The 22617-nt window shown below is 34.3% G+C and overlaps 2 protein-coding genes across 2 annotated transcripts; both read left to right on the forward strand.

The window, feature by feature from the left end:
* The first annotated feature begins 7585 nt into the window (after positions 1–7585).
* On the forward strand, positions 7586–12631 carry LOC136224682 (UDP-galactose/UDP-glucose transporter 5B). The gene is made up of 11 exons (XM_066013090.1): positions 7586–8036; positions 8388–8501; positions 8653–8745; positions 8933–8998; positions 10104–10202; positions 10333–10412; positions 10928–11040; positions 11502–11590; positions 11906–11992; positions 12094–12162; positions 12253–12631. Exons 1-11 carry the CDS (start codon positions 7929–7931, stop codon positions 12367–12369), a joined length of 1035 nt encoding a protein of 344 aa, XP_065869162.1. The 5' UTR covers positions 7586–7928; the 3' UTR covers positions 12370–12631.
* Positions 12632–18665: 6034 nt separating this feature from the next.
* On the forward strand, positions 18666–20781 carry LOC136223446 (11S globulin seed storage protein Ana o 2.0101). Its single transcript, XM_066011442.1, has 3 exons — positions 18666–19069; positions 19690–20410; positions 20493–20781. Exons 1-3 carry the CDS (start codon positions 18871–18873, stop codon positions 20644–20646), a joined length of 1074 nt encoding a protein of 357 aa, XP_065867514.1. The 5' UTR covers positions 18666–18870; the 3' UTR covers positions 20647–20781.
* Positions 20782–22617: the final 1836 nt, after the last annotated feature.

The raw sequence follows: 22617 nt of genomic DNA on the forward strand, positions 1-22617 counted from the left end.
CTTGTTAAGCAATATTAATTGAACTAAGAGAGAAAGGCATTCGTTTTGTTCTTTATTGTTAGATTTTTCTTAAGTTCGATCGTTTTAGTAATTTGTTAGCATTTTAGTGTTGATAATATTTAGGTAGATCTGTCCATGGATTGGACCGGACGGATTCAACTGGTTACATATTAAAATATGTTGTCTAAGTCCAATTTGACCCATATCTTTTAAAATCCGGACTCGGGTCAGGCTCATTCCGTGCAAAAAAACATAAATTTCAGGTCCAATCCAATCCGTTCAATTTTTTTTTTAAATAAGTCTAATAATTTAATGGGTTGGAACTAAAAGTTTAAAAAATGAAAAAACAGTTAATCCAAAATATTAAAATCAGTGTATAATTAACTAACGGTGTTCACTATAAGGCTTATTACTAATTGTTAACTTATTATAAATTATGGATCAGAATTGTTTCTGTTGGAATGAAACAGGATCCACCTAAACGGTATTGAACCCCAATTTTGATAAAATTTTGATTATAACAAAAGTTATAATTAAGGAATTAGATCTTTCATGGTATTAAAATTAATTAATTCAATGAGTTTATGTGCTAACAATTTTATTTAAGTGCTTAAATTGTTGAATAAGGCATTAGAAGCAATATACACAAATTAGCTAAAAGTCCTTAAAGAAAATAAAGGCCCAACCGAAAAGCCCAGAAGCAAAACCAGAAGCCCATGTTGTAAAAAACCAGAAGCCCATGTTGTAAGTCAAACAAAAGACTTTTCTAATCTGGCAAAGTTTCAGAAGAGAGAAGACTCCGTCAGAAACCCATCTTGCTGCATTCACCAATATGGAAACGCCTAGTCTATAACCTGAGGATTCAAAATTCAAAAGAGATCACTGGACGCGGTTCTCAACGGTCAACAATTCTTTGAATTCAGAAACGGCTAATTTCCTTAAATGGCAATATGGGCACAACAGTAAGAAGCTGCTGAGAAGGACAGAAGTTGTTTCTTCGTAACAACTATCTTCTGATTCAAACAACTAATTTGAATGCTCCACCTATAAAAACCAAGTCCAAGCTCCAAATTCACAACTGATCATCAAGCTTAAAAGAGATACATTGGAAAAGCGAAAAACAAGAGCAAAGAGCTATTGAGATTTGATTTTTTTTTATTCAAAGTTTTTTTTTTTTTAACTAAGTCTTGTTTAGTTGTTCTAAAAAAATAAGTATTTTATTTTGGGATAAGGTACCAAAATAGGTCTATGGTTTTTGAAAAGTATTAATTTAGGCTCTACGTACAAAATAGCACCAATATAAGCTTAATGTTTAATAAAGGGTACCAATTTAGACCTCGATAACTGAACAAGGCACATCATTGATATTATTCCGTTAAATTATGTCAATTGTACGTGAATGGAGAAATCAGAACTTAACGGAGTAATAAGAATGACGTGTTCAATCTGTTATCAATGCCTAAATTGGTACCCTCTTTTAAACGTTAAGTTTATATTAGTGTTATTTTGTACGTTGAGCCTAAATTGACACTTTCTCAAAAACCACATGCCTATTTTTGTATCTTACCCCATTTTATTTTTGTTACTGGGATAGTAGTGGCTAACAAATAAGATTTTATTGTTTCCTTTACAATCTTTTTTCTTATTGCATTGTAAGCCTTAAAAAGACAATCAATTTGTACGTTTTCAAATGTGCAAAATATTGACAAATTCAATAAAATCTTTAACACTATTTTTCTTATTATTTCTTTCATATTTTTTCTTAAAAAATCCAACAAGAGCAAATACACAAAGCGCTTTCATATTCGTGTAATCATGTAGAGAGAGATTAGTTCAAGTATATTTCATATCTGAATCTTTCTATTGTAAATTCAGAAGCTCTGTTGTTGCTTCGGTTATAGGCATCAAAGAGTGTTGTAGTAAAGGACATTACCTTACTCAAGCTTAGACTATATTGTAAAAGGTTTGTGCTCTACCTCCGAAAGAGTTCTATAGTGGATTGAAGCTCAAAAGAAGGTATTCTGAGGATTGAACGTATGCAGAAGGCCGAGCCAGTATAAATCTGCTGAGGAACTTCTTTTCTTTCCATTGCTTTTTACTTTCTCTGAATATCGCATGCTCTAACTTTTATCTCACATTTTATCGTTGTGAATATTTCGTCCATATCGTAAATATCACCTGCCTAAAAGATCTTTAAAGCCTCTATTAAAAGAGTTGTCCTCTTAGTGGAATTATAAGAAACAAAATCAATCTTAGTAGATTGAAAACCTCAGTAGACTGAAGTTTCCTCTGATTCCGAGAATTGCTCTCTGTGTTGCAACTGACTTAAGTAAGAAAAGGTTTAAAGGTTTAAATTACCCATTATATTCATCCCCCAACAGAACTAATCTGTCGTATTAAGGACTAATAAGTGGTATCAGAGCAAGTGCTCTATCTCTAAGATACAACTATCTTGAGCTAACGATCCCCTAATGGCTATCAATAGCACACGTAACCTGCCTGGTAATGAGACAACACAAATCCTTCTAGGAAGTCTGTCTATTACCAGACCTCCTCTGTTCTTCGGTTCAAACTATACATTCTATAAAAAATAGAATGAAGAACTTTGTCCAGGCTCAGAGTATGAGTGACTGGTTGGCAATAATCAAAGGCCCTCATATCCCTACTGAAATAGTGGATATTACTAAGTTAGAAGAGAAATGGAATGATGATGATCTAAAAAAACTCCAAACTAACACTTCAGCTATCAATATGCTTCACTATACATTAGATGCTATAGAATATAACAAGATCTCAGGATGAGACTGCACAAGAGATCTGGAATAAGTTGGAGATTACCTATGAAAGAACCAACAAGATTAAGGAGTCCAAGATCAATCAAAATATGAGGATGTATGAGCCATTCGAAATGTCAGAAAGTGAAGGCATTTCATATATGAATGCTAGATTCACTAACATCATCAATGATCTCAAACATCTAGGAAAGGCGTTCTAAAAAAAAGAACAAGTGAAGAAGATCCATGAAACCTTTCGAAAAGCTGGTAAGCCAAGAAGATGGTTGTTGAGGATGCTCAGAACTTGACCACCTATAAATATGATGAACTCATATGATCTCTTCTCAACCATTGATATTATTCCGTTAAGTTATGTCAATTGTACGTGAATGGAGAAATCAGAACTTAACGGAGTAATAGGAATGACGTGTTCAATCTGTTATCAATGCCTAAATTGGTACCCTCTTTTAAACGTTAAGTTTATATTAGTGCTATTTTGTACGTTGAGCCTAAATTGACACTTTCTCAAAAACCATATGACTATTTTTGTATCTTACCCCATTTTATTTTTGTTAGTGGGATAGTAGTGGCTAACAAATAAGATTTTATTATTTCCTTTAAAATCTTTTTTCTTATTGCATTATAAGCCTTAAAAAGACAATCAATTTGTACGTTTTCAAATGTGCAAAATATTGACAGATTCAATAAAATCTTTAACACCATTTTTCTTATTATTTCTTTCATATTTTTTCTTAAAAAACACAACAGGAGCAAATACACAAAGCGCTTTCATATTCGTGTAATCATGTAGAGAGAGATTAGTTCAATTATATTTCATATCTGAATCTTTCTATTGTAAATTCAGAAGCTCTGTTGTTGCTTCGGTTATAGGCATCAAAGAGTGTTGTAGTAAAGGACATTACCTTACTCAAGCTTAGACTATATTGTAAAAGGTTTGTGCTCTACCTCCGAAAGAGTTCTATAGTGGATTGAAGCTCAGAAGAAGGTATTCTGAGGATTGAACGTATGCAGAAGGCCGAGCCAGTATAAATCTGCTGAGTAACTTCTTTCCTTTCCATTGCTTTTTACTTTCTCTGAATATCGCATGCTCTAACTTTTATCTCATATTTTATCGTTGTGAATATTTCGTCCATATCGTAAATATCACATGTCTAAAAGATCTTTAAAGCCTCTATTAAAAGAGTTGTCCTCTTAGTGGAATTATAAGAAACAAAATCAATCTCAGTAGATTGAAAACCTCAGTAGACTGAAGTTTCCTCTGATTCCGAGAATTGCTCTCTGTGTTGCAACTGACTTAAGTAAGAAAAGGTTTAAAGGTTTAAATTACCCATTATATTCATCCCCCAACAGAACTAATCTGTCGTATTAAGGACTAATAAGTGGTATCAGAGCAAGTGCTCTATCTCTAAGATACAACTATCTTGAGCTAACGATCCTCTAATGGCTATCAATAGCACACGTAACCTGCCTGGTAATGAGACAACACAAATCCTTCTAGGAAGTCTGTCTATTACTAGACCTCCTCTGTTCTTCGGTTCAAACTATACATTCTATAAAAAATAGAATGAAGAACTTTGTCCAGGCTCAGAGTATGAGTGACTGGTTGGCAATAATCAAATGCCCTCATATCCCTACTGAAATAGTGGATATTACTAAGTTAGAAGAGAAATGGAATGATGATGATCTAAAAAAACTCCAAACTAACACTTCAGCTATCAATATGCTTCACTGTACATTAGATGCTATAGAATATAACAAGATCTCAGGATGAGACTGCACAAGAGATCTGGAATAAGTTGGAGATTACCTATGAAAGAACCAACAAGGTTAAGGAGTCCAAGATCAATCAAAATATGAGGATGTATGAGCCATTCGAAATGTCAGAAAGTGAAGGCATTTCATATATGAATGCTAGATTCACTAACATCATCAATGATCTCAAACATCTAGGAAAGACGTTCTAAAAAAAGAACAAGTGAAGAAGATCCATAGAAGCCTTTCGAAAAGCTGGTAAGCCAAGAAGATGGTTATTGAGGATGCTCAGAACTTGACCACCTATAAATATGATGAACTCATATGATCTCTTCTCAACCATGAGATCTCTATGAAGAACTTCGAGGTGAAAGAATAGTCAGAAGACAGAAATCAAAAGTCAATAGTACTGAAATTTGACTCAACATATGAGAGCTCAACTCATGACGAAGAAATGGGAGTGTTCACTCGAAACATGAAATGAATGTTCAAAAAGAGTGACAAGTAAAAGAAGAAGACATTCAGAAGGTCTAATGGACCTAAGAGACAGTACAGTTATAACAAGTTCAAGAACGAATCCAGCAAGCCTGCCACATGCTTTAAATGTAATCAACCAGGGCACATAAAGTTTAACTGCCCAACTCTCAAGAAGGAGAGGAGACATGCCAAGAAGGATATGGTAGCCACATGGAGTGATAGTGAGGAATTCTCATCCTCCAATAATGAAGCCTCTAAAGTTGCTAATATATGCTTCATAGCTATTGAAACTGAAGAACCCAAAGCCTCTAAGATAGGTGGGTCATCCAACACTACAGAAGATAAAGAACTTGACCAGATTATTGAGGTAAGTCCCTCTTCTGAACTTTGAGAAAAAATGGTTAACGCACTTTGTGATCTTTATACATTAATGAAGAAATATAACAAAAATATTAAAGTGTTAAACTAGAGATGTGATGAAATAGGAAATGATAAACTTGCTGATATCTGATACCTTTTGGAAGACAGTTCTCAACAAGATGAGAATGTCAAGGTTCTGATGAAGAAAGTGAATCATCTCTCTGAGGAAATAAAACTCTCAAAAGAGACATCACATTACTTCAGAGTCACCAAGTGACTCATAATGTTAATAGCCACCATAAGTATTTCAAAAAGAAACCTTCCAGAGGATGGAAAATCAAAACTATATGTTGCCTGCAACTTCTATAGAAAGAGAGGTCACACTATTGAATGGTGTTGGAAAAAAGGTCTATTATGATGAATATGATCTAAAACCTGCTAAAACTAACACCAAAGGACCCAAAAAGATTTGAGTACCCAAGAAAGATTGATTGCAATGCAGGTTGGCCTAAGATGTGCACAAAAGTCAAAGATGTGGTATATTGACAGTAAATGCTCAAGGCATATGATTGGAGATAAAACTCAATTCATCAAACTTGAGCATAAAAGAGGTGGAAACGTAAAAACTACTTCGTGGTTATGAGCTTTCTTTGTGGGTTTTCCCCAATCGCGAAGATTTTGCTTTGCAATTGGCGAAAATAAACTCTTCACTATCATTTTGAACTATTTCTAAGTCTTATTTCGTAAAATATAGCTATAGGCTAGCCAAAAAAACACAACAATATACTAAATCTTAAACCAAAATTGCAAAAACTGGAAAACGAGAATACATAACCCTAAAACCTTTCAAAATCATACAGTAGATACATACCTTCTTGCCGCTTTTTGCCATTGAAATCGAAGAGAAGAAACACACAAAAGAAAGAACTTCGATTTCACAGAGAATCAAACACTTCGAATTCGCAAAGAGAGAGAAAGAGAGGAAGAAAATTCTAAGTGTTATATATATGAAGGGTATTATGGGTAATCCCTAAATGAAATAGTCTAGATATGTAGTTTATTGTGTAATGAGTTTAAATATATAAATTGACCTCCAAATTAGTCCAGTTTTGTAATTTACCTTGAAAAAATTTCATATGATTTGTTGGAATTCCGGTTAAAAACTTTTAACCCTTGACTATGTTTTTTCCGGTTTTATGAAATATGATCTGTCTAGTTTTACAGAAATTATTAGAAGCACTCGATTTTCCATATATATTTTGACATGTGTAATATGAACCCACATATATTATAAGAAACATTATTATTTTATTTATTCAGTGGAGTCATAGTGCAAGTGTCTTGATATGAATTGAAGGTACTCCAAATGATATGAAAGATCGTGTGCTTAATATAACAACTCCTACTCTTATTCTTTTATAGGCTTAATACATCACAAGCTCCCTGAACTTGTCCATAATAGTAGATTGACTCCCTGAACTTTGCAAGTGTCTCACTAGCTCCCTAAACTTGTCCATAAAAATTGATTAGCTCCCTAAACTTTGCAAGTGTCTCACCAACTCCTTAAACTTGCTTATTTTGTAACAACTAAATACAAAAACCATAATACTAACTCGGGTTAAGGTGCAAAAATACCCCTAACGTTTTGGGTCAGGAGTAATTTTACCCCTAACATCTAAAGTGGTATAATTTTACCCTTAAAGTTAGTAGACAAGAGCAAATTTATAAAAGATTCATGATCGAGAAAACAGTTTGATGAATTATTTATCAAATTAACCTAATTTATCAATGTTAGGGGTAAAATTGCTATTGGCTACTAATATTAGGGGTAAAATTGTACCATTTTAGACGTTAAGGGTAAAATTACTTATGATCCAAAACGTTAGGGGTATTTTTGCACCTTAATCCGAGTTAATATTATGATTTTTGTATTTAGTTGTTACGGAATAAGCAAGTTTAAGGTGCTAGTAAGACATTTGCAAAGTTGAGGGAGCTAATAAATTTTTATGGACAAGTTTAGAGAGCTGATGATATGAAATAAGCAAGTTTAGGGAGCTGTCGAGAAACGTGTAAAATTTAGGAAGCCAATCTACTATTATGCCAAGTTCACGCTTTTTTTATAAGTTGACCATCACTAAGTCTGCTGACGTGGCTTTCTTATTTCTTATTATTATTGTTTTATCTAATTTAAAGGAGAAAGAACCAAAAACAAAACAGAGAAGTAGTCGCCGGAGAAACCGAGAGTCTCGCCATCTCTATCTGTCATTCTGTCTCATTAATCACCCACACACTTCACTCTCTTCCCTTTCCTTTTCCCGCTCCAGCTCCTTAGTTCCTCCTCTCTCCCGCCATTCTGATCTAATATCTCCGCCTCCGTACCCCCTTTCCGTCACCCCTCCGGCGACCCTCCCACTGCTCCGCTTCTCTGCCTTTCTTTCTCTTCCTTTTCTCCTGTCTGTGATAGCCTTTGTTGCTTATTGCTATTTTCTCTGTTTGAAAAATTCCTTCAGATGTTGTGTTGAATATATATTGGTGGATGGGGCAATGGCCGATTCGTTATCTTCCGCTGGTGTTGCTGACAATAAGCTGTGGAAAGGGGTTATCGCTGTGACTGGAATCATGAGTACTCTTGTGATCTATGGTGTTTTGCAGGTATTTTTATCTTTATTTCTATTTGGATATTCTTTTATATATTTTGTTCATATGCAAACGAATTAGCTTTTCTGCTCAGAGAAGTATGCTAAATTAGTGACAATTTTTTTTTTCTCAAAAAATTGTATTTCCCTATTGGTGGGAGATTTGTAATGTTTTGTGCATTTAATCTTTGGATATCCGATGGTTTGACTATTGAAATCACTTCGGCCATGTAGAAGTTTGGAGCATGTTCTATGGTATCCAGATTTTCCTTCTTTTTGTTATGCTATGACTAGGAGTGATTTTGCATTGTTCAGAATCAAGATACGATTTTATTTCAAATGTGTTAATTGGAAATTAGTTGTGCAGGAAAAGATCATGAGAATCCCCTATGGGTTAAATAAGGAGTTCTTCAAGTACTCACTATTTCTTGTTTTCTGTAACCGCATCACAACCTCTGCTGTCTCTGCCATAGTTTTACTGGTGAGAAGTTTCTATTGCTAGATTATTGTCTTATATTATTACTGACTGAGGATGCTTTAAGTTGATTATTATCAGACATTCTCCACTGTATTTGTTAGGCAAGCCGGATGGGTTGAGTTAGAAGCTTATATTTTCTTACTTTGTCTTCTAGGGAAGTAAAAAGGCATTGAATCCTGTTGCTCCAGTTTATAAATATTGCCTAGTATCAGTATCCAACATATTAACTACAACATGCCAGTATGAGGTATGGCATACATTTTTATCATCATTACATCAACTTGTAATTCTGTGCTTATTCTGCAAATCAGCAAATGCCTTCCTTGTAAAATATAGTCTGCTAAACATACTTAAGTCATACATACAGTAATGAGATATCAGAATCCTGAAAATATGTTTATTTATCTTTTGTGATGAGAAGAGCTTGTTCGCAGGCCCTCAAGTATGTCAGTTTTCCAGTTCAGACACTTGCAAAGTGTGCTAAAATGATTCCAGTCATGGTAAGTTCGATTTTATTTGATTATGTAACTTATCTGCTATGTCAGTTATTTCAAATCATTCTATGTGCAAATTGTTTTATTTTTCTCTCTGATTAGAGAGAGAAGCACTTCCTGTTATTCCATTCTTCGTTTGAGTTTGATCCAACTTATCCTGATCAAGAGATGCAGAGTAAGGTTTTTGGGGTGCGGGAGAAAGGGAGCCTTGGCATCCCTAAACCATCAAACATTCTACACATAAAATATTAATTAGGAAGGGAGATTTTTTTTTCTTAGTTCATTGAGCCTTTGTCCTGCAAAAAGCAGAAAATCACTTCAGACTTTGTTGAATATTTCATATTGCTTAATGAGGGAGCTATATGGCTCTTTATGTACCCTAGGCAATCCTCCTCATTTGAGATACCTTTTGGGGTGATTTAAGCCTTTGTTTGCATGGTATTAGAGCCTTGTAAGTTGTATGTAATCTTGGGTCATCCACTGATATTTGCTTCACGCTCCAAATGATTTGGGCGTGAGGGGCTGTATTAAATATTCCATATTTGCTTAACGAGGGAGCTATATGGCTCCTTATATATGTGAGGCAATCCTCCTCCCTTGTGGTACTTTTTGGGGTGAGTTAGGCCTTTGTTATAGACTGTCCATGATGAGTGCTTTGAGATAATGGAAATTGAATGGGTTGTGTTCTTGTAAGTGTAATAGACTAGTAAATTGATGAATCGATTGTAAATTGATTTCTTATTGATCAGATGGAAGCTAATGCCAATTATTAGGATAAACAACAACAACAACAACAAAGCCTTAGTTCCGAAATGATTCGGGGTCGGCTAACATGAACCATCATATAAAACCGTGAAATTAAGTCGTGTCAGCGAATTATTAGGATAAAATGCTAGTTAAATTCAAACAATCCTCCACTACCACATATGTCTTTCATCTTGGTTTTTGTAAATGGGTCTGCAGTTTTACTGTTAGAGACACGGTTAGAACATTTGGTAATGATATAGAATTTGCACTATTCAGTCATGGCCTCATAAATTGTTTTTATATATGCAGTGGAGGAATGTTTACGTCCTTTGCCTTTTTTTTTTCTTAAATAATTCTTTTACAGATCTGGGGCACTGCCATTATGCAAAAGAGATACAAGGGAATGGACTACTTGGTAGCGTTCCTGGTTACTTTGGGTTGTTCCATATTTATTCTATTTCCGGTAATAACTCGAGTCTTTATCTCCATGTCATTTTTGTTATTAATTATTGTAGCATCTGTTTATGTACTGTTCTTCATTTTTGAATTCCAGAAAATATACTGATCTCCATTTGTTTTGCTTTCAATTTTAGGCAGGAACTGATGTTAGTCCATACAGCAGAGGAAGGGAAAATACGGTCTGGGGTGTTAGCCTCATGCTTGGTTATCTTGGGTAATGATTTGAAATGCTTTTCTTATTATTACGAGTATGCTGAATTTATCTCCGTTGCTAAGTTGACTTTCTGTAACAAAAAGATACAAATCAATTTATTCTGGATCAATCAAGTATATTAATTGATCCTGCATGTGAATGCTTTCCCCTCTAGCACTAAATGACATTTTTAAGTCTAGCATGTTAATGTCTGATGATTTGGGAATGAATAAAACCTATATGCTAGATTGCAGAAAATCAATGGGAAATTGTTTGCCGTGTTGCATTATTACAAAAAAGACGATACAGTTTCTTTGAAATGCATAACACCTTGGGTTTCACAGATGTAGAGAATTTACCTTTCTTTGTGTATTTTCTATTCAACTAATTATTGTTTTGGATGGACCAGTCATAGTTTCTTAGGCTAAATAAATAGAGTTCATAAGCTTATCTTTTGAATGGTTCAAGGGAATGATCTAGGAAAAAGCAGATACCATGATGTATTGCACATTGACATTGTTCTTGATGTCCAACAGGTTTGACGGTTTCACAAGCACATTCCAAGATAAGCTATTTAAAGGTTATGATATGGAGATACATAACCAAATTTTCTACACTACATTATGTTCTTGTGTACTGAGTTTCACAGGTGAGCTTTTTCTATGATGCCCAATCTTTGTCTCTTTTTCGTAATAATCAAGTATGTCTTTCATTTATGTCTATACCATAATCATGTTATGGCTATTTTCATGTTTCTAATCCTAACAGTGATCCCACAACATTGTTTTGCACATAAACCTGTAGATTCATTCCTCCGTATCCAATTACATTTCATGGTATAGGTATAATGATAAATTATCATTAGGTTTGGTCGAGCTGCAGTAATTTGTCTTTGAATCTATTAGTTCATTCACATATTCAAATTAGAGCCTTCATTTAAATAACTATACAAATGCCACCTTAAGATAAAGGGCTCTGGTATCATGTTAAACTTTGATTTCAAGTGTATAGTTTTTCCCTTTGGGGAAAGTGTGGTATTTATATTGCATTTACATTGAGAAAACATACTTTTGTTCTGTGATGAATGTATTCAAGTTATTCCATATGTAGGACTTTTAATGCAAGGGCATCTACTTCTAGCTGTAGACTTCGCTTATCGCCATAGAGACTGTTTCTTCGACATTGTGTTGCTTTCCACTGTGAGTAACCTTTACTTAGCTTGGGTATTTTGGAATTTGAACTTTGAAGCACTCCTACCCTTTCTGCAACTTGTGTATGCAGGTTTCCCTTGTCTTCCCCCATTTTTGTTAAATATAAGTCTTAGGAGCGGCCTCTTGCCAATTAAATTGGCAAGGGAAGGCTTGCCCCCAATACACCCTTGTGGTGGGACCCCTCCCCGGACCCTCGCTCAGCGGGGACGCGTAATGCGACCGGGCCGCCCTTTTTTTTTTATAAGTTACTTAGCAACCTTATGTTGAAGGACCTAATCTGAGATCTGATGTCTTTCCTCACAGGTAGCAACAGCTAGTCAATTCTTTATTTCTTACACTATTCGCACATTTGGTGCTCTTACATTTGCGGCCATAATGACTACAAGACAGGTAGAGTAAAATATTCCAAAACAAATTTGTTTTGTTCTTTTACTCTTTACAAATATGCAGTTCTGACAAATGGTGCCTTGTGATTCCTGCTTGTAATCCAGTTAGTGAGCATTATGCTGTCGTGCGTGTGGTTTTCCCATCCATTGAGCTGGGAACAATGGATTGGAGCAGTAAGCTCTTATTCTGAGCCTTGTTTAAAAATTATCGTTGTTAGTTATTAGTAGTCTTTAGGTACTGATTTTGACACAATGATGAATCAGGTCATTGTCTTTGGTTCGTTGTACGCCAAGACCTTATTAAAAACTGCACCTGCAAAACCCCCTCATGCAGAAAATACACAAAACGGAGCTTCGAGTCCTGTAAAGTTGAATCCTTGATGGCCGGAGATTTCATGTATTTTCAACTTAGTTCAGCGGCAGCCTCTAATTTTACGGCGATTGTCGGTTGTTGTTTGTTGTAGATGTGAAACATTGATGATGAAAAGACTGAATCCTAATCTAGATAACATCATATTGATATGAAGAAATAGAGGTAGCATAGTTGCAATTTACTAGAAAGGAAAATACATGAAACTCCCATTTTTGTGTAGGGAGGGAGAAGAACAATTTTTATATATTTGATCAAATTCACATAAACTTTTTCCTTTCCTTTTTGTTTCACTTTGAAATGTAGAATGAGATTACCCAATTTTGTTTTGTTTTCATTTTTAAGTGTATAAACATTACTTGACATTTTTACATTTATCCTTTTTCCATTTTTCTTTATATTTTGATTCCTGGTAAAATCAAATAATGAACATAAAAATCAGTGAAACCATGAAAGGCAAAATCAAGAAGTATCTAAGATTAATATTTTGAAATTCCATTCGATTTGTTTTGTGTTTGAAGGACGTCTATCAAATTATTAAGTAGGTACAAGCTAAAAAGGCATAGATAAAACGTGGAGAGGTAGATAGGGCTTTGTTTATTATGATGTTACATTATGCGGTAGGTTTGGTAAGGTTGACACATCACATGGCTTAATTATTCTTTTTTCTTCTTCTTCTCTACGTTATGATGGATGACCATGTGATTCTCTTCATATTTTTTTAGGCAAGCAAAAATAATAATAAAAAAATGATGAAATTCATTATTTTGATTTAGTAGCAAAAATTGCATCAAGATTGATTCATGGGGGCTAAAAATATTTCATATGCAAGAAGGTTTACAATGGAGGTACTCTAAGTATCAGATCTTTAGCTTACAATGGAGATACTCTATCATATCTTTAGTGTAGTTGTTGTTAAGGTATGCATCTATTCGGTTTAAACCACATATCAAATCGAACCGGTTGAATTCAGTTTTTCGGTTGGTTTTTTTTTGACATTTCTGTTCGGTATCAGTTTTAATTTTAGGGGTATTTTGATATTAGGTTCGGTTTGACAAAAAAAAAAAAATGTAAAAAATCCGAACGGCACCGAATTACCCATATTCTCTCGCACACCTCGTGAATTGACACTCCCATGTATATAAACAATGCATTGTGAACAGTTAAAATGAAGTTAGCAAGTGTTTTCCATTTAAAGCAATATAATATAATGTGAGTATGATGAGATTGATGAGTCATAATACCCTTCCAAGGCTTTGAAGAGCATAGTTCAAGACAATGTTTTCACGATCCTACATTATTTCGGAGTATTGTTGGAAATTTACAATATCTCACGTTTACTCGGCCTCATATAGCGTAGTTCAAGGCAGTGTTGCAATTGGGAGATAGTCCGTGTTTTGATGATCCTACATTATTTCAGAGTATTGTTGAAAGTTTACAATATCTCAGATTTACTTGGCCCGATATAGCGTTTGCGGTAATAAAGTTTCACAATTTATGCATTTGCCTACTAAATTACACTGGGTAGCAGTTAAACGCATTGTGTGTTACACATATGGTCATGGTTTGGCATTGTGTAAAGGACCTATGGGGAGGTGGCACTGTTTCTCGGATGCAGATTGGGGAGGTGGCAAGGATGATCAAAAATCTACAACTGGCTATACCGTATTTTTGGGCTCCAATTTGTTGTCATGGACTTCCAGGAAGCAGGAAACAGTTTCCCAATCATCTACGGATGCAAAGTATAGATCGATTGCCACAACAACTTTTGAGCTTAGTTGGTTACAAATGTTGATGAAAGAAATTGGTTATCCCATCAATCAACCGCTGATTTTATGGTGTGGTAATTTAAGTGCAGTTTATCTGTCAGCGAATCCTGTGTTTCACAATTCTACCAAGCATTTGGAAATCGATTTTTATTTTGTTCGAGATCGTGTCTGTTCTAAGTTACTGGTGATTTGATATATTTCGACTACAGATCAAACTGCCGATGTTTTTACCAAACCATTGGCAAGAGGGCGTTTCTGTTTCTTAAAGATAAGCTTACAGTTCGTGCCCGACCTGTACAGCTTGAGGGGGTAATAGAATGTAATTGTATAGGAAGTAAACTGTTAAGAATTAGACTTGTAAGTTGTATAGGGAGTCTTAAACCTGACTTAGACTTGTATAAGGAGTCTTAATCATATTCCATGTAGGAGTCGGCTAGGGTTAAAGTATGATCGGCCGAACATCTTTTATATAAATACATGTGTAATCTTCATTGTTTAGATCGAGATAATATATTTCCCCCAATATTTACATTGTTTACAAATAATATATACGAATCCTATAAAATTCAGAAGGAAGCAAGAACATCTCACACATGTGGTCAACCATGTTTCAATATATTATCAGAAGCGTGCATCCTTATGGAGCCACTTTTGGTATATCTCTATCCTAACGTCTACACACTTAGAAGTAGTAAGGGAAAGGCGGGGATAGCTTGCTCGAGCTTCCTTCCACTTTCAAGATTGCTCTATGGATTTTTGCTACTTGATTTCGAGTCATATAATTCATCATCTTTTTCTTCTTCTTCTCCTTCTAAAATTGCCTTTCCTTTGACTAACAGATCCCCCTTAGTAGGGGCGAAGCTAGTCCAAGGTCTGGGGGGCCGAAGCCCCCTCGGTCTTCGACACCACCCTTGAGGAAGGGTAGTGCAACCTCTGAGTAGCCCCCCTAAGAGAGTTAACTTCCTACATATATAATAGGACGTGATATTATTACAGAAATTTAGTTTAGAAGAGTTGGTTTATGTATTTGTTAAGATCTAAGTAAGAGGTGCATGCCTCCCATATTTTTCTCCCTAGTTTTAATTTTTTTTTTGTTTAAATCAAAATCTAATTTTTTTCTCCCTAATTGTAATTATTTTTGTTTAAATTAAAATCAAAATTTTATTTCTCCCATTTTTAATTTGGGTTTTTTTTTTAATTCAGGGGTTTTGATTTTAACTTTTTGTTTTCTTTAAATCTAAATCTAAATTTTTTTTTGTCATGTTTTTAATTTGGGGTTTTTTTTTTGTTTTTAATTTAGGGGTTTTGATGTGTTTAAAATTAGGAGTTTTGATTTAAGGGTTTAATTTAAAAATTAAATGTGTCTATGCTTTTCACGTTGGTCATTTTTATTTTTTTAGTCAACTCATTTTGAAAAATTATCCAAAAATGTAAGGCTAAAATTAGCCCCCCCCCCCCCCCCCCCCCCCCACCCCATATATGAAATCCTGGCTCCACCACTGTCCATCACTTGAAAGAGAACTTTATAACAACTCCGAGTTCTTCAAGCAACTTTACCTTATCTACGGGAAACTCTTCTCCTCAAGCACTTTTGCTATAAGTTGCTAGGGAACCTCCATCCATTCCATATCTATTGGAACTCATCCACGAACTCATCAAACTGATCCTCTACTGATTCTTAACATGGATATGGCTCACGCTTGACACTCAATAACCACTTTCTAGGTCTTATTTTCAGCTTCAGGCAAGGTCATTCCTTACTTGCGAGTGCCCTAGTCCAAGGGAAGAGGTTTCTAGTTTGTAGGAAATATGAAAAGTGTTATATTTTTAACGATAAAAATTTATTTCTCCACTTGAAGAGTTTATTGACGGGTTTTGAAAGGAAGGGGAAACTTCATGTCTTACAGTGTAGATGACACGAGTTGGTGTTCTTTGTAATGGTAAACACTCTTTTTATTAGGGCGAAAGTGAGCATGTGCCCTGCACTCCGACAATGTTGATACACAATTACCAGTTGGACCAAGAGATAAGTCTTATTTGGCTCAGGGCTAAATCTAAATCCCAAAGAACTTCTCAAAAGAACACAACAAATGAACTCAAAATCTGCATGCGAGGTGTGCCTTATTGAGAATGAAGGTGTTATTGGGCATTCGATTATTCGCTTAAATCTCAAGCACAAGAGCCTCATGTGTATAAGTCCCTCTAACTCTGTATACAATGGATATTAAGACCACATCCTTTAGCGTTAATATGCTAGCGACTTTGTCAACACGAAAGAGTTTTTTCGAAGGTGTAAGGCAATGCTAGTGTTTGAATATGCTGCCAAGAATGCTTTAGGACTTTGCTTCAGTCCACAATTGCCTCTTGGTGTCTTCATATATTGTTATTAGATCAACATCAATGTCTTTAAAAGCTCGAGAGGTGAAGAATTCTTTGGTATACTTGACCATGGTTGGAAAGGATGCCTTTGGATGTGGGTTATGACTCCTAATTTCTTCGGTTTTTCAACAAAAGGATTCTTATCTTCCTCGCTGGAATCGTCAGTCCAAGAGATGTATAGAGAGGAAGAAAGTTTGGACATCTCCTAGAAAAGGAGAAAGGAGAATAAAGTCTAAGACTCTAAACCATGATGACTGTCCAAGTAAGCTTAAATTGAATGCGATAGAAACAAGCAAAATACCAAGAGAAAAAAAGGAATTAATAAGTGAAACTAACCAGAAGAGGAAAAAGTTCTTTTGTAGTGGGATTCAAATGCCAATGTTAGTCTAAACATAAGTTGAATTCATCTTTTGGAATCCATCCAAATCTAAGAAGCCAATTGATAAATGAGAAGCTCACAAGATCTAGTATGGTGGGAACCGTCCCGCTCCCACTGACCAGCCTTAGGGTAGAATATTGCTTTCACACTAATAGCAACCTATAAATGAGTAATATCTACTTTCTCTATCTTCATTATTACGTAATATTCCACTTTCTTCACTCTAATTAGTCATTGACTTTAACATCAGAATGTACTCAGGAAGATTATCACAAAGCAAATAAAAGAACATCTACGGAAGTCATTTCGAATGTTGGACAAGATCCAAACATTTTTTTTTATGAAATGGAAGTGTTTTTTTATATATATAAAATGTCACATATCATCTCATCAGATGAAACATTATAAATACAATAATAAAGTAGGAGAAATACATCCATATAGGCAACAAACAAAAATAAAAAAAACTACAAAGACCAATTAAAAACCATAAAAATACAAATAAAACAAAAAAAATATAAATACCTTATTATTATAATTATTATATAAAATAACTAAGTTTTAAGTGAAATTATAAATTAATCACCAAAAACTTTTCATGTTAATGGTTACAGACAAACATATTACAAAAAAAAAAAAAAAACAATTACAAATAAAATAAAATTTCAAATTATATTAACTACATTTAAAAAAATAATGTATTAAATAAAAAAAAATCTTTCTTTCTATAGGTCGGATTATGGTTAATCAATATTTTTCAAAGTGGATTGTTATTGACCGCCTCCAAATTACTTATCACCATCCCCTCTTGGACATTTTTGCCCTTTTCATTTTTTAAACTCAAAAACTGAAATTCTCTCAAATTTCTTCCGAATTCAAAAACCCGAACAACATTCATGGAACTTAAACACGATAAAGGAAAAAGACTAATGATTTCCCGGATAAGTATTTTTATTTGAAAATTGAATCGAAAACACGAGTTTCATCTCCAGATTTAGGAAAAAATTCATCGAAATGTACTAAACGGTTGATTCACACCATTCCACCTAGGTAGAAACGGATGAACTATCCGTTTCTGCCTGCCTAGGCAGAAACGGGTGGATCACCCGTTTTCCGTTTTGCCTAGGTAGAAACGGGTGCAAAACGGAAAACGGGTGATCCACCCGTTTCTACCTAGGCAGAATGGTGTGAATCACCCGTTTAGTACATTTTTAATGAATTTTTTTATATATATATATTGATTAAATCGGTTAGTTTTTGGAGACGAATTTCAATTAGTGTAAATAGGAACTGCAGTTATTTGATTTCGTCGACGTTTTCGGATCCATTTTTCATAAATCCAATGTTTGGCTCGGGAGAGAGAATATTAAGTTTTTGAATGGAAAAATGCAAAGGCAAAAATGTCCCAAAGGAGCGGTAATAAGTCATTTGGGGCGGTGAGAATAGCAAAACCCAAAAAAAAAAAAAATGTTAGTGCCAAACATTCATGAATGAAGATATAATTATATCTTTCTGTCTGTATTATATTTGACTTTGAACTTAATGGGTAAATTTTAATCAAAAAAAAAAAAAAAGTAATGGGTAAATGATGATGAAGATGATGAATAACAAAATAAATCATCATTATTTTCATAATCAAATAAATCATTATTGCATACAAATTATAATTGACTGTATGAAAAGCATAATGTATTGTGGATAATCATTTAGATAAGATTTCTTAAAAAAAAAAAAAAAGATAAGATACAATTATTATGTTAATGATAATTTATTTATGATGTTTCTTGTATAATTCGATATTTGGAAACTATTATCTCGGATTCAATGCGAATAAAATCCTCAAGATATCTAATTTCTGTTTTTTTAGTGGACTGGATTCGCTTCTAAAACCCTATAAACATTATTACTTTCCTTCAATTACACCAAAAGGCATAAACCAAAATCTCTCTATTTCCTAATCATCTTCTTCCAAGTAATCAATCAGAATGGCTGATATTGATCTTTCACCAAAATTGGCAAAGACGGTGTACGGCGGAGATGGTGGATCCTACCTCGCCTGGTGTCCTAATGACCTTCCAATGCTAAAGCAAGGGAATATTGGAGCAGCCAAGCTTGCTCTTCAGAAGAATGGATTTGCTCTTCCTCGCTATGCCGATTCCGCGAAGGTCGCTTATGTTCTTCAAGGTAACGCTTCATTTTAGTCCTTCTATATTTGTTTAATCTTTATGCTTTTGATGTTTTGTTGTTTTCTATTTTGTATTTTAAGATCGTTTTCTTTGTTTGATCCGATTGCATATATTCCAAACAGAGATATGACGTCTTATGACTGAATTAGATGTTAAATTGCGCCGAGACGTTTCATCTCTTTCTGATCCATATGAGTAACGATGTGACTGAATTGGATTCTAGTTTAATCGATCTTATTAGCCGAGTGAACTTGTTGAATTTGTTAATTACTAGTAAACTTGTTGAATTTGCTAATCAGATGACGTCTTTATAGAATAAAATAAAAATCAGGATAACGCATTGAGATCAAATTTCATAGAACTTGAATTAGATGTTGATTTTGATGTTAAATTGCGGCCAAGTTTTTTCACCTCTTACTGATCCGTATGTTTAACTTGTTAAGAATGTGATTAATTTGGAATCTAGTTTAATCGATTGAATTAGATGTTGATTTTGATGTTAATTTGCGGCCAGGACTTTTCACTTCTTATTGATCCATATGTTTAAGGATGTGACTGAATTGAATCTAGTTTAATCGAGCTGATTAACTGAATAACCTTGTTGATTTTGTTAATTAGGGACTGGTGTGGCTGGGATTGTTCTTCCTGAGAAAGAGGAAAAGGTAATTTCAATCAAGAAGGGTGATGCCATAGCCCTTCCTTTTGGGGTAGTAACATGGTGGTATAACAAACAAGACACTGAATTAGTTGTTCTGTTTATGGGTGATACTTCCAAAGGACACAAATCTGGTGAATTCACTGATTTCTATTTAACTGGAACCAATGGAATTTTCACTGGATTCTCTTCTGAATTTGTCGGCCGAGCTTGGGGTGTAGATGAAAAAACTGTGAGTTCTCTTGTGGGAAGCCAAACCGGGAAAGGCATAGTTAAGCTTGCTGATTCATTTAAAATGCCTGAACCAAAGACGGAGAACAGGAATGGTTTTGTGTATAACTGTGAGGAAGCTCCATTAGATGTTGATATTAAGAATGGTGGAAGGGTAGTTGTGTTGAACACCAAGAACCTGCCTCTTGTTGCTGAAGTTGGGCTTGGTGCTGATCTTGTAAGATTGGATGGAGGAGCTATGTGCTCTCCTGGATTTTCTTGTGATTCTGCTTTGCAGGTTACTTACATTGTTCGGGGCAGCGGCCGTGTTCAGGTTGTTGGAATCGACGGCAAGAGGGTCCTTGAAACTACCGTTAAGGCTGGGAATTTGTTCATTGTTCCAAGGTTTTTTGTTGTTTCAAAGATTTGTGATCCTGATGGCATGGATTGGTTTTCTATCATCACTACTCCTAAGTGAGTTGTTTGTTTTTCTTATCATTTTTAATGGGTGTTTGCAAATATTGATGGAAATGTTGTTTGTTGATTGGAATTGCAGCCCAATTTTCACCCATTTGGCTGGAAGGACTTCTGTGTGGAAAGCATTGTCGCCGGAAGTGCTTGAAGCATCATTCAAGGTGTCTTCTGAGGTGGAGAAGCTTTTCCGGTCGAAGCGAACTTCAGATGAGATATTCTTTCCACCACCAAACTGAGGATTGGAAGCACAAAGCTAGCTTTAGCTTTGTTTAGTTCTTTGATCTCTCTATGATAGAATAAAGAGCTGTTAATAGTTCTTTCAATGACTTTGCTACATTTTCAGAAAAGTTTTATCAAAATAATTTCCTCAACATTTTTTCTGAAATTTTCTTAAAGTAAAAATCGAACACTTCTTACTCCTATCCCAAATATCAGTCATGAATTTTATTTTGGAAAGAAGCTTGGAAACCATGGAATTGTTATGTAACTGATCCACAGTTGCCACTTTGAAGCCTGGAGTCATAAGTGTTCGCCGCTTCACCTTATATCTAGAAGCAGTGGTACATCCAAAAATTTATATTTGGGAGAGAATAATTTTGGCTTAGCCACTAGTATCTGAATCAGCTTTATAGAGTTAAGAGAAATTTTCTAAAGAGCATCATGTTAATATGCGAAAGTTTTAATATTTTATAAATCCTGCTAATTTTTAAAAGTTTTATGTCTAAAAAGAGTAGACATTTTTAATGTTTTGTAAATTTAATGCTAATTTTTAAAAATTATACAACTTTTATTTTTTATTTTTTTTATTTTAATTTTGAATTTCTTATAATTTTTATACATTAAAAATTAATTTAAAAATCATGTTTTTTAGTCTCAAAAAGTAAAAAAAAAAAAAAGAAATTGATTTTGAATTTTTTTTTAGTTCAAAAGGTTAAAAACATAAAGAGGAACATATAAAGTAATTAATAATAATAATATAGTTATGATTTAACCATTAAAAAGATATATTTTATGATGTAAAATACATTTTAATCAATTCAACAAATCTATTTTAAAATAATACTATAAATGTACCAACATAAATCAAAATTAAGAGAGGATTCCAGGTACCAAAGTCACTCCTACTCAAGAGTGAAATCGGCATCCAGGAGGACCGAATTCAGGCACATATAATCTCGTCTCAATCGACATTTGATCGACTCATCTAAAAAAAACCATCACGCATTTGTAGGGGTGAAACCAGCCCAAAGTCTGGGGGATTGAAGCCCCCGACCACCAGCTCCACCTTTGAGTAGCGTTGGTTTTGCTCATTGTAGCTCCCTAATATTGGTTTATATTTACTTATCTAGTATTATTTCAATATTTCCAAGTGATTGAGTTAGTTTAAGATGCATGCTTTAATATAAAAGGTCAAACGATACCGTTTGTTAGGAAAGATGTTCATGCCCTTGAAATACACGACGGTGAGATAAAATTAAGAAATCATAAAACAATAGAGTAAATTGAATGGACAATGATTTTTGCTATTATTTTAGATATAGTTAGACCTAGTTACTGATTGTAGTTCAGTTGACACTGTATTCGAGTTTGTGGAAGGAATTCTCAAATTTGATTCTCACAAAACACATTTGCAAAAAGGGGAAACATGTCTTAACAGTGACTAAGCTCCGATCAGGATTATCTCAATGAGAATACATGTGGTCTTCAAAAAAAAAAAAAATTAGACCCATAAATGGATCAGATTCATTCAGGTTTGGGGCAAGTCATACATGCTTCCACCTACTCCAAAATCTAGCCCTGTCCAATGTAATTAGGGGTTCGGACTTGACTAATCTCGGATTTAAAAATCAAATATCAAGGCCAATCCAAATAAATCCATTAGAATATATATTTTAATATTAATAAAGTAGGCCGGACCGTGCTAGACCAGCCAGTCCTATTTTTACAAATTCCAAACCCGCCATAAAACTTGGGTCAGGCTATATCACATGTCTGGAAGATTGGACACGTTCACGGCCTGACCCATAATAAGGTTTATATATATATATATATATATATATATATATAAAATTAATAGATATTATTATTTTTTTTTTAACAGAATAGATATTATTATATTAAAGTTGTAGTTCTCTGTAATGATCTAGAGAAGTTGATGAATTCTTTTTGGTGGGGATCAGATGGTTCGAGTAAAGGTAGTTTACACT

This window comes from Euphorbia lathyris, chromosome 3 (genome assembly GCF_963576675.1).
Source record: "Euphorbia lathyris chromosome 3, ddEupLath1.1, whole genome shotgun sequence".
NCBI classification, from domain to species: Eukaryota; Viridiplantae; Streptophyta; class Magnoliopsida; order Malpighiales; family Euphorbiaceae; genus Euphorbia; species Euphorbia lathyris.

Bases quoted from the DNA above. Each gene is read 5' to 3' on its own strand.
- LOC136223446 (XM_066011442.1), top strand. From the start codon at position 18,871: ATGGCTGATATTGATCTTTCACCAAAATTGGCAAAGACGGTGTACGGC. The intron at 19,070-19,689 runs GTAACGCTTCAT...TTTGTTAATTAG, and splicing joins GGTCGCTTATGTTCTTCAAG to GGACTGGTGTGGCTGGGATT. The intron at 20,411-20,492 runs GTGAGTTGTTTG...TTGGAATTGCAG, and splicing joins TCTATCATCACTACTCCTAA to CCCAATTTTCACCCATTTGG.
- LOC136224682 (XM_066013090.1), top strand. From the start codon at position 7,929: ATGGCCGATTCGTTATCTTCCGCTGGTGTTGCTGACAATAAGCTGTGG. The intron at 8,746-8,932 runs GTATGGCATACA...GCTTGTTCGCAG, and splicing joins CTACAACATGCCAGTATGAG to GCCCTCAAGTATGTCAGTTT. The intron at 10,413-10,927 runs GTAATGATTTGA...GATGTCCAACAG, and splicing joins CTCATGCTTGGTTATCTTGG to GTTTGACGGTTTCACAAGCA.